Source organism: Pavona decussata, unplaced genomic scaffold (genome assembly GCF_977016875.1).
Source record: "Pavona decussata unplaced genomic scaffold, jaPavDecu1.1 SCAFFOLD_189, whole genome shotgun sequence".
Taxonomy (NCBI): Eukaryota; Metazoa; Cnidaria; class Anthozoa; order Scleractinia; family Agariciidae; genus Pavona; species Pavona decussata.
Genome location: NW_028145598.1, coordinates 27,579 through 40,000, shown reverse-complemented (window position 1 = coordinate 40,000; position 12,422 = coordinate 27,579). Strand labels below are relative to the sequence as shown.

Below are 12,422 nucleotides of genomic sequence, written 5' to 3'. Positions count from 1 at the left end.
CCAGCGAGACTGATCGGTCCGTTAATGGAGTGTACCAACTTGAAGGACTGAATCTTCGAATTCTTCAAATGGCACATTCTGAGAGTAGTGTGGGCCATTTTGAAGAAATTAATATAAGCAGCATATAAACTGTCATTCAAATTGCTGCATTCCGTTTGCGAACTCATTGAACTGGCCGGCCAGTTCTGACAAATGGCAAGCTCCCTCGTCTCTGTGTGTGTGTCTAAACGATTTTTCTCTTCTCAGTGGATTGACCATTCTCACTGGTATGACCGGAAGGACACATCCAAACTGGAGCTTATGGATATGGTAGGAAATTCTTTTTATGTTATTACTTCCCTAACTTTTTATTTTTGTTCTTAATGCATGTATTACACTAATTGTATGTATTAGACTATATGTATGCTTGTATACTTTTATGGTTTATGACAAAAAAAATTGAGACAAAAATTGAAATTGAGACAGAACGCAAGTTTCCAACTTCCGTTTGACGCAAATTGGTAAAGGTAAAGTAGCAGCACTGTTCTTTTTTAGGTCAACCGCCTGAGTGAGACGTCTTTAGCTATACAAAACTGAGACTTTGTCGTTGTATTGTAAAAAAATTATTACAGTAAACTTTAAAAATCTATGGGTTTTCTTTTTCAGCTCTTCGTTTCTGCCATGGGTCCCCCTGGTGGGGGTCGAAATGACATCTCAGGTCGGTTCACGCGGCACCTGAATATCATATCCATTGACTCGTTTGACGACAACACCATGACAAAGATCTTCACCTCCATCGTTGACTGGCATTTTGCTAAAGGGTTTGACGCTTCCTTTGGAAGGCTAGGAAAGGCAAGCATTATTATACAATCCATCGTGATTTTTACTATTATAATCAAATAATACAGACTGATATCTTTGATTTGAAGGGTCGCACTGTAGGATTTCTTCCACAGTCTCAAAACATGGCACCTCGATGGACGACATAATACAAAAAGCAAATCAGAAAAGTACTGCTTAGTAGCATTTGAATGGTCACAGTTTAGGATTTCCGACATCACAGAGTCAAAAGTTAGAGCTACTTTATACAGCATAATCAACTGCATAACAGGAAAGTATTGCTCAATAGCTTTCATTTAAATGGTTGCACCTTAGGACTTTAAACATGGATTTAAAAGTTACAGCTACCTACAACATACTAAACAGTACCACAGAAAAGTAGGCAACGATATCTTTGTACTGTAGTACTGTTGCCGGAACTCACCTAACCCCACCCTTCTTGGTAACAGGACTACAACTTAGTAGTTCACCCACAGCCGGTTTAAAGACAACTTGTTTCGTTCTTTTCATAGATTCTTGTCCAAGCTACAATGCACGTGTACAAAGCCGTCGTCGAGAAATTCCTTCCCACTCCCAGCAAGTCCCACTACGTGTTCAACTTGCGTGACTTCGCGCGTGTCGTGTTTGGCGTACTACTCGTCCCCTCCACGCATCTTCAGGACGGAGACAAGTTAATTCGCCTGTGGATCCACGAGGTTTATCGCGTGTTTTACGACAGGCTGATCGACAACAACGACCGAGTAATGTTCTTTGAAATGATGAAAGAGACGACGAAACAGGAGTTCAAAAAAGACATGGATGGCTTGCTAGATCACGTTGTACCAACAGGACAAAAGCTCAAAGACGATCACATCAGGTGAGTCAAGTGAAAACCACTGGACAGTACTTTCTGTAATATAGTTCAAAGACCAGTAAAGGGATATTTTTTCCTATTTGCACCTCATTAAAAGTATAAGGTAAAATGAAGACGGGCCGGATTTGAAAAATGAGCAAAACTCTTTAAGGTCTTCTTGAAACGTTGTTCCAATTTGTAACAAAAGTTAGAATGCTGTCTGCAGGCAGTCCCTTTCTGGTTAGTCGAGAGGGTACGCTCACAGCCCAGCGAGACTGGAGTGAGGAGAAATAAACGAGAAGAGACTCGTTCGCTCCAGTATTTTCGCGCTCGGCTCTTTCGCGCGACCTCTCGACTAACCAGAAAGGGACTGCTTGCAGTCTAAACAAAAGTTAACTAGTCTGAGGTTGTCTGCAAAGGAACAGAAAATCTCAGAATTTTGAATATCATAATAAATTAAAGTCTTTGTATTGTACGTCATAATAAACGGTACTGCTCAATTAGCATACATTTGAATTATTCAACACACACTGAGTTGAAGCACATTAAGAGATTCAGTACCTCGTTTTCTTTCCGACAAGATTTAAAGTCCTGCTCAAATTTTAGTGCAAAAGAATTACTGTAAGTGTCTACCGCTTTTATGGACTGTAATTGTTTGTGCGCAAATATTTGTTGTAACGGGAGTTGACTCTACTCTATGCTTGTTTGAACGTTTTCTAACAATGTCATTGCACTGCTTATTGCAGGAGTTTATTTTTTGGTGACTACATGAATCCTGATAGTCCTGACAGAATTTACGATGAAGTCACGGATCTATCACACCTGACTCAGCAGATGGAAGGGTGAGTGTATAACAGCTATGTACCAAGTAGTAATTAGTCTCTAAAAACAAGTGCATCTTGTCATGGACTTGCCCGCAGGTAGCAATTGCTAATCTAGGCAGGCCAGTCATACATCAATCTTTATTGCTGCCTTTGTCAGATCGCTGCCTTTTTAAAATCGTAAAGGACGGACCATTAGAAAAAACCGGAGAGGGGGTGACAATTCCCCCCAAAAAGATTTCCTGCAAGGAAAACTTGTCTAAAATGAAAAATCCTGCAAGCGGTGATACCTAAAAACAAAATTCACGCAGAGGGAATAAAAAATTCCTGCAGACAAGTGGGTTTCCAAAAAAATTTCATGCACCGAAAATTTTTCACCCCCCCCCCCCCCGGGGATTTGATCTAATGGTCCGTCCCTAAGGGAAGTTACCCGTCGTAAGAAATAGCAACGGGAAGTAGGGGGGAATAATGCAAGAGCGACCAAAATCGTGTGTGAGTTTGTTTGTTTGCTCCCCTTCGGTATTCAGGGTGCGTTCCTTCGTTGAAACGCTTTTAAACAAGAGAAGCAGAGATTGCGGTTTATTTTTAATTTCGAATTAGCGTTCAGCTGGTTTAGAACAGTCGGACTCAGGTGCTATCCGTTCTGCTCCCGACAACAGAGTGAAGCAGAATGAACTCAGTAAATGTATTACATGCAGGAACGGTTTGCTCGAAATATGTAGAATTTTATTCTGCTGGTGTCGTGTTCTTTTACTCGGACCTTGTAAAATTGGCTTCGTTTTGATTTTGGCATTCCTCGTATTCCTTTTTTTTTTTCATTAACAAAATCATACACTTTCAATCTATCCCCTTTCGTCGTTAGATACCTTGATGAGTTTAACCAGATGAGCAAGACACCCATGTCGCTGGTCATGTTCAAATTTGCCATTGAACACATCTCGCGAGTCGCTCGAGTATTGAAGCAGGATAACGGCCATGCCCTGCTTGTTGGTAAGTATGGCGGTTATAGTGTAACTTCAGTGGCTCCTCTTATGCCAGGGGAACCCTTTCATTGTCTTGGTCTTAGGCAAGTTAAGGCTGGTTTTCACCTGCGACGCAGATATACAAGAGTGAGCATAACAGCACTTCCGTCATAACGTAACCATACACACAGAGGCACACGTTCAAAAGCTAGCGCAGTGACAGAAAATATTCCTTTTCTTGTTCATTGAATTAAAAATTTGTATAGCGCATAATTCCATGACGAGATGATCAAATGCACTTTACAGTATGGGGACATTGTCCAGATCGAATTGGAGTTTGGAAATGTTGCTTTTTGAGGAGAAGGGAAAACCGGAGTACCCGGAGAAAACTCTCTCGAAGCAAGAACGAGATCAGCCCACATACGACGCCGCGTCTGCGAATCGAACCCGGGCCACATTGGTGGGAGGCGAATGCTGTCACCACTACGCCATCCCTGTTCCCTGCAGTTACTTAATTGTCGCATTGACTACTTTTAGAAATTTTATGAGAAGAACAAGTTTGTTTCTTTCTCTCTGGTCCATGTTTACGTTGGTGTTACCGTCGTTTTCACTGGAAGGCCCTTAAACTATGTTTTTCTTTGCGATTGTGCTTCCATCTCGCCTGCGGCATTTTGCAGCAAAATTTCCAAGTTAGGAAAGTAATATTGATACTAAGTTTAAGGTTTAATTCACTCGTTATGTCTCCTTTTATGTATAAGCTTTCCACTCCACACACATTGTTGACATAATAGAGGCCAGTGATAGAAAAATCTGGAAAAGTGTTTGCTGCTCTGTTGACCATCCACTGGCTGATCTCCAAACACCCTTTAGGACTAGAGTACTTAGGCAACGGAGTCATCCTTTTACTTTGCCCTTAGTTTGTCGTTTGTCAACTGTTGGCCGTCGGCCGACAGTTGACCGACAGACGGTAGAGGAGAGCTGTTCTTCACAATTTCCGAACTTTTTAAAGGAAACTCTGTTATCCGTTGTCTTTTTATTTTTATTTTGCTTTTTTTATTGCTTCTTTTTCGATTTTTAATTCTTTACTTTGTTATCCGTTAGGTCTGTTAGTAGTCTCCAATAAAGACTGGTACTTTTATTATTATTATTATTATTATTATTATTATTATTTATTATTATTATTATTAGTATTATTATTATTATTTATTATTATTATTATTATTATTATTTATTATTATTATTATTATTATTATTATTATTATTATTATTAATTTTCTTTTATGTTGTGTCCAGGTATCGGTGGAAGCGGTCGCCAGAGTGCCACGCGTCTGGCGACGTTCATGGCGGACTATGATCTGTTCCAGATTGAAATCACACGAAACTACACCAAGAATGAGTGGCGAGAAGATGTCAAGAAGGTACCAGTAATGACATAATAATGTACAGCTTAGAGAGAAGATGGCAGAGCTGGTCTCTGCTAAATACAAATAAGGCCGTGTTAACACGAGTGCGTTTTCGGAAGTCCAACTGGTTCAAAACGTCAATGAGCAAAACATTTTCTACCACCGACATGGGTGTTTTCGTATCTTTTCACTGATCCAGATTATCGCTTTTCCGTTTGTAAATGCATACTGTTGGTGCGTTTTTGCCAGTATTGTTCAAGGTCTTCAAGTCAAAACAACGGTAGTGATAATGTATTTATATACCGCACATTTCACATAGTCTCATGGCGGTTTACAATTCTTCTGTGGGGTGAGATCGGACTTCAGCATGTAAAGGCGCCACTGGCAGCCGCTATCAGTCCATATTTTGATCTCACCCACCAACCCACCCAGCCCACACATGAATGTGAAAGATGGATGAAATCAGAGAGAGGGATAGACCACCATACCGGGGACTACGTCCTCTACTCTTTTCGAACGTCCCACAGATTATTAGGAACAAGTGAGACGGGACCTACGGTTTATCGTCCTTATCCGAGAAAACGCAGAAGTTTTTACACGTTTTTTGATTTCTAAAACTTTCTACTTTATTAGGTGTTTGTTTAAATTTACATGTGCAATTTCTTGGCGCCGCAGGTAGCAAAGCTAATCTAGGTGGGCCAGGATGACAAAAAGAAAAAATGACTTTAACTGCTAGGTAAAAAGGCAGACTGAGCTATAATATCAAAGATACAAGAAAAAGGAAAGGTTTTTGGGAAGACTAAAATAATGAAGAACCTTTTTGAGCTTCTTTAAAGGCAAGTCAGGAGAAAAGACAAGAAAAACATGAAATAGGGTAGGAAGGAAAGGAATGACAAAACGGTAATATACATTATGTCAGTTGTGATTTGACTTTTGTTACTATACAGTCAACTCTCTCTAAGTGGACACCTCTCTAAGGCGGACACCTCTTTAAGGCGGACAGAAATTTAGTCCCTGCCGAATTTCAATTGTTTCTCTGTAACTGAACTCTCTCTTAGGCGGACATCTCTCTAAGTCGGACAGCGGACACTTTTTTCCAACATGTTGGTTCAATAAACCTCTCAAAGCGGACACCGGATGTTTTTGAAATTTTACAACGGGTCCAAAATTCCGAAAAATTAGCGCAATCTGATAACAGTGGTTTTAATAAAATATACCAGACCTTACAATATGTCTTAATTCAATATTGAAGTCACTTTTCCCGTCATTTATACAACAACTCATTTGCGCTGCCGTTTACTGGAATCAGTTGAGTCACTTGTATTCTTCCTTCGCTTTTTCGCGTGTTGGTTTAGATCAACCGCAGTTGTAATCTTCTCGTTTTCTTTACCTATGCACTTTGCCATCCAGGCCACGACCTACAAGATGCCAGACCTGCAACGCAACAACAGTGCAGCATTACAAAGTTTTTTTCGTAGGGAATGGGAGTTATGAACCCCGACTCCACGTACTGTCAAATGACAAGCGACACAAACGAGTTTTGTTAAGGTTGATTCACAAATGTTCAAAGTGGGTATGAAATGTGTTGGATTTCGTAAGGAATGTATAAAAGAGACACAGCCGGCCCGTCATGACTACATTGTACACTGAATAAAGCACTGGTTTCAGTTTTGATGTTCGGGTATCAGTTTACATGAACTCTCTCTAAGGCGGACACCTCTCTAAGGCGGATAGTAAATCTGGTACCGAGGGTGTCCGCCTTAGAGAGAGTTGACTGTAGATTCAAAATCGTCATACAAGTCTTTTGATTCTAGGATGTTAAATAGTACAATTTTGATTTTCTTTTGTTGGTGTGTTTTTCAGATGCTTATCAAAGCGGGTGTGGACGGAAAACCCACAGTATTTCTATTCAGTGATAATCAGATCAAGGAGGAGTCGTTCGTGGAAGACATCAACATGATTCTGAACACCGGTGATGTACCAAACATCTTCCCTGCTGACGAGAAAGCAGATGTCATTGAAAAGATGCAAACAGTGGCCAGAGTCGAGGTGAGTTAGCAGCATGAACCTCCAGTGATCGAACGTCGGACGTTAAAATACCGTCCGCTGCATCTAAACGTGACCGCGTTACGAAAAAACTGATTTATTGGCTTTGAAACATGGTATGTTTTGAATTTGAATGAACGTTAAGCGAACTGTCGCGCTTGTAACTGCTTATTGCAATCGGGTTTTTACATCTTTTCCAATGAATGAAGTTTATTTGAATGATAAAAAAACCCCAGTTGCATTCTTATTTCAGTCACAAACAACGTACTTGTGTCGCGCCAAAGCCGTCACGTGACGCCTGACGAAATATGCCACTTTTCAAATCTAATGAGGTCATGTTTTTTCGTCACGTGGTTACTCTTAGATTCAACCGATGGCAGAGCTTTGGATTGAACTGAAGCCTGTCTTCAGCAACTCGCCCAAAGAATTGTTTATTTCTGAATCTCTTTGTAGTTTGAGCAAGGGGAAACACTGGGTTTTAGTAGTTCGACCATTCTTCCTAAGTTGTTTCAAACAAACAGCTGAAATCTATCGACACTTTAATAAAATCATCACCTTACCGCCAGTTCTGTTGTCCTATGTCTTTGATTTCTACACCTGCGTCTGCATATATCCCTGTTTTCCGCCGGTTCTTGAGTTAGCCGACATTTTGAGTATTTACTCTGTCCCAGTTCTACGCTGCTCTCTGAAAACCCCTAAGGAACGCTGGGTAGGCGAAGTCGTATATGAGTACACGACGGGCTATGGAAGTCAGCCGTGCAATGGATTGTAGGAGTTTTCTCATCAGTCCACCTGTTCAGTGAATTTGAGAACATCTGGATATATAGTGGGTCCGTAAGGGATTTTTATCATCTTGTCTGTGAAAACGCCGTTTCACGGATATATGGCAATTTCTACTAGCAAGTAATATTTCCAAATTAGCAATAAAAAGAATAGTTCACCATTGTTCCATTGCCTAAGGAAGAGAAATAATCCACTCAAGTTATACCATAATTGCGTCCAATATAAAGTTTCATATATTGTAAGTCTATTTGATCAGTTCTTTGTACTCTTTCTAAACTTCCCCGGTTGTTTAAAGAGCGGATAACTCTATCCAGTAGATAAATCGCTATCCAGCGGATAAAATGTATAGGTAAGAGTACATTTTATCCGATGAATAGCGATTTATCCACTGGATAGAGTTAACCGCTCTTTGAACAACCGGGGCCTGGTGGGAACAGGAATGGCATAGATAACGCAGACTTCCTCAGAATGTCATACTTATAACGCATAACATGTAGGAGGCAGTTTGAGTCGTATTTCATGGCAGAGATGCACAGCATTAAAGTGCCATTGGGCCAAAACTTTTCTTTTGCATACTGTCGAGATCACGTTTTTATGCCTACGAGTAATTGGCAAGCTCTCGTTTCTAGTAATAACTTTTAACTTTTCTGACAAATTTTTGATCTTTTAACACAAGGATTATGATCGACAAGTTAAAATGTCGTGATAAAAGTTATGTCAGCCTGTCATTAATCCACTGAGCTCAGCGTAAAAAAAAAATCTGCATTTTTTTTATATGTGCGGGATTGTGACCCAAGAAATTATGCGCAGTATGGATGCGCAATACAGTTAAATTGAACACGAACTTTCCAGAATGTTCTGACGATCGCGCAAAACTGAGCGCGCGCAAACGTTTGATTGTTACGAAAGCTTTGAGTTCAGAAAATTTTAACGTTCGCAGTTAATTTTCACGCTGCAGTTTAGCGTGCGCATTTTAGCCTTAAACTCTTCCTCAAAGCCTCCCGTTTACCTTTTTATATCTCACTTAACGTTATAACTTTTTTCCTTACTTTTTCAGGGCCGTAAAATTGATGCCACGCCTCTGGCAATGTACAACTTTTTCATCGAGCGAGTTCGCGCCAATCTACATGTGGTGCTAGCCATGAGTCCCATCGGTGATGCGTTTAGAAGTCGGATGAGAATGTTCCCTTCACTAATCAACTGCTGTACTATCGACTGGTTCCAGGCAAGGCTTTTTTCTGTACTAAAAATATATACGGTACCCCACTGCAACTGGAAGACTCAAGGAAAATCTTTTTTGTTGGATGAATGTTGGTGTTTTGTTAAAGTTATGTTACACGGGCAACTTTTAACGACAACTTTTGACGACGATTTTAACGCAACAGAGCGCGTGAACAACTTTTAGCGCAACATTTTGTTGCGGCAACGAGTTGCATGTTTTGAAGACAGACCAAAAAAATACTTGCAATGTGTTGCCTCGACACAACTGTTTCAAGTTCGTTAAAATTTGTCCGCGCGCTGTAACACGGGACAAGTGTTGAGGCAAAAAGTTTTCTTATAACGCGGACATTTTTAACGAAGCAATGTGTTGCAGTAGCACATTACAAGTTTTTGATGTCTTCATGAACGTGCAACACTTAGCCGCAACAAAATTACGTTAAAAATTGTCCTCGCGCCTTGTTGCTTTAAGAATCGTCGTTAAAAATTGTAACAATTCGTTACGACGTATAAATTACGTCCTTTACCCTTCAAGCAACAATAACATGCAAATTCTCCCCACAGTTCTCATAAGTTTCGTATGGTTCTAATTGGGTGAAATTTTTTGATCATCAAGACTGTCTGTTGGTCATTTCCTCATGTTCGATTAAGTGGTGATATTGCAAGGAAAATTAGATACTAGTCACTATTACGCTTAATTAGGTTGGAACTATGGTTGGGCTTAAAGCGTCAATTTCTTCGTGTGTATTTGCTGTTAGGTCTCAGAGGTTGTGATTTCCTTCCTTAAAGGACATTGTATTTGTAATATTTTCTGTAGCTTCTAATTAAACTCTTTACTCTAATAACAAAGTTTGTGAATCAATTTCGAATACAGTGTTAAGTTATTGTTACATTGTTGAAGGCTTGGCCTGAGGATGCCTTGGAGATGGTAGCCAATAAATTCCTAGAGGAGGTGGATATGGCGCATGAAGTACGAAAACAATGCGTGTTTATGTGCAAGTATTTCCACGAGAGCGTTAGAGAACTGTCTGATAGGTGAGTGATGGTGTAGAGGCTGATCTAGCTCGCAAACATTTTGTTTACAACTGTCGTACCCAACTTCTGTAGTGCTCGCTACTGGCGTTATGTGAGAATTCCTAAGACATTTTCGTATGGCAAACGTATGTTTTCAAACTCCAGACTTGACTTAACCGTGCTCTCACACGACAAAGCTCCAAAAAGGAGTTCGGCGGCATTTTTCTTTTCCTGTCATTTGAAGTATCACGATGCATATATTGTTTAATAGTTAACATCCTATTTGGCGAGGAAGGCTAATTTTCTTGTTCAGTACACCTTAAGATGCAACCGCTTACTTTATTACTAATAAATAATACGTCTAGCATTTAAAATTAAGCATCGTTTTACGGCTTGGCCACGGTCATCGGTCAAAATTGACATCGTGGCGAACATTTGCTGAATTGGGATCAGATAAAGTCAAGATGTCACGTTATGGATAATTTGAAAAAAGCATTTTGAGAAGCTAACATCTTGGTGATGTCAATATTAGTTAGGAAAGCAGCATACTGTGTGATTAAATCCACTCAATTTGTACAGTAGACATGCACCTTTCACTGTATTTTCACTGGACCGTTATAGCCTGCAGCTGCATGGTTTTTTAGGGTTGGGATCATTGTTCTGTTGTTCTTTCTTTTGTTCTCTCAACCAATCATGTAAGACGTTGCAAACGGTGCAGGTCACCCCAATTTTGTAAACTGTTTCCTCTTGGCTGATGTAAATTTTAATCTACCACTGTCTTGAAGTAGAAATTAGTGGAAATACTCCCAGCGCTTTTATGAAACCTCTGTGCTGTTGGTTTACCTGTGGTTTATGTGCAATCCTGTTACAGCCAACTCCCTCTTAGGGCACGGCAAAGTGATCGCTTAGGGAGGTGATCGCTTACGGGAACGATCAACAAAATAAGCTTTCTGACTGCATTGATTAATTAATTACATAAAAATATTACCTTATCAGCTAAAATTACGCAAAAAGAAACTAATTTATAGTTTTTTTTTTTCACATGCAACGAGTTTCGGGAAACGTACAGTAGAGTGTACGGTACTTTTCAATGTGTCTCATGTTATACTTGAACTCAGCAGTCCGGGGTAGCGTCATTAAAAATTGAACTTTTGTCACTTCTGAGTAAAGATTTACTAACGATCATAGTGATTATGTTGGGTGGTCGCTTACCGGAAACAGAAAACAAAAGAAGATGTCAAATTTTCGGCCTAAAAAGTGGTCGCGGTCCCTTAAGAAATTTGAGTGGTGGTCGCTTACGAGAGAGCTCTTGAAACAGTATTTAACTGAGAAACAAAACGGTTGTTTATGAAGTGGTCGCTTACGGGAGGTGGTCGCTATGAGAGAGTTGACTGTAGTTGTCTCTTTGCAGCTTTTACCAGTCCCTGAGGCGCCGAAACTATGTCACCCCCACCTCATACCTGGAACTCATCATGACATTCAAGACACTTCTGGACATCAAACGCCAGGAAATCATGACGCTGAAGCAGCGTTACGTCACTGGACTGGAAAAGCTGGACTTCGCCTCATCTCAAGTGTCCGTCATGCAACAGGAGCTGAGTGATCTGCAACCGGAACTGATCAAGACTTCGGCGGAAACGGAAAAGCTGATGATTAAGATTGAACAGGATACGGTTGAGGTGGAGGCCAAAAAGGAGGTGAGATGCAGATATGCGAGTTTTATTTAAAACTTGACAAATACTAAACTTGTTTTCCTAAGCTGATTAAGGTTCATATTTTATCGTAGTTGTGAAAAGAAACAACAAATTGAATGCATTGTGTTTTGCATTTTAATCAGTAGAGATCAGTATCAAAAGTTAATGAATACTAATTAGCTGAGAAGGGGTTTGTATCAAAAGTTAATTCTGTTTAATAATTCATTGATTTGTATTGGGGTTTACAGAGGTGTAAATGTGACTTAAATTCAACCTGTTGACTGGTCATAACTTTGATGAATAATTAATGAATTTTACAAAGATATCATACTGGCTATGTAGTCATGGATGGAACTGGAAAGTAGAAAGTAGTCAAATTCTCATCGTTATTCTTGCATGTTTGTAGGTTGTAGCAGCAGACGAGGCAGTCGCCAGTGAAGCCGCAGCTGTAGCTAAAGGCATCAAGGATGAGTGTGAGAGTGATCTGGCTGAAGCCATGCCGGCTTTGGAGGCAGCCATGCAGGCGCTCAACACTCTTAAACCCAGCGACATCAGTATGGTGAAGACAATGAAGGTAAGTAACGGTCAATTTACCGCTCGTCGAAAACGTCCTTTAGAGCGGTTTTTGGTTGGGTTCCGAAAGTAATTCGCTCTTCTTTGGTTTTGGTTTACTGTGTTCTGTGATTGGTTGGCGAAGCTCCCGCCAAATTTTTTGAACCAATTAGAAACAAAACCAAAACCAATCGCGCGCTTTTTTCCCGCGTTTGGGACTGGTTGCCTAGTGTTAAGATGAGGCTATGTTTGCGAGTATTCATTCTCGCGAAAACAGT

General features: G+C 40.2%; 1 protein-coding gene across 1 annotated transcript in view; it reads left to right on the top strand.

The window, feature by feature from the left end:
- The window catches only part of LOC146462365 (dynein axonemal heavy chain 3-like), a 90,528-nt gene that overhangs the window by 51,778 nt on the left and 26,328 nt on the right, over positions 1 to 12,422 (top strand). Inside the window, exons 50-60 of the mRNA XM_085085703.1 lie at positions 247 to 309; positions 646 to 831; positions 1,332 to 1,675; positions 2,398 to 2,493; positions 3,335 to 3,462; positions 4,728 to 4,852; positions 6,701 to 6,886; positions 8,724 to 8,891; positions 9,786 to 9,919; positions 11,310 to 11,595; positions 11,999 to 12,166. Coding sequence (XP_084941829.1) covers positions 247 to 309; positions 646 to 831; positions 1,332 to 1,675; positions 2,398 to 2,493; positions 3,335 to 3,462; positions 4,728 to 4,852; positions 6,701 to 6,886; positions 8,724 to 8,891; positions 9,786 to 9,919; positions 11,310 to 11,595; positions 11,999 to 12,166 — 1,884 coding nt within the window. The remainder of the gene's footprint in view (positions 1 to 246; positions 310 to 645; positions 832 to 1,331; positions 1,676 to 2,397; positions 2,494 to 3,334; positions 3,463 to 4,727; positions 4,853 to 6,700; positions 6,887 to 8,723; positions 8,892 to 9,785; positions 9,920 to 11,309; positions 11,596 to 11,998; positions 12,167 to 12,422) is intronic.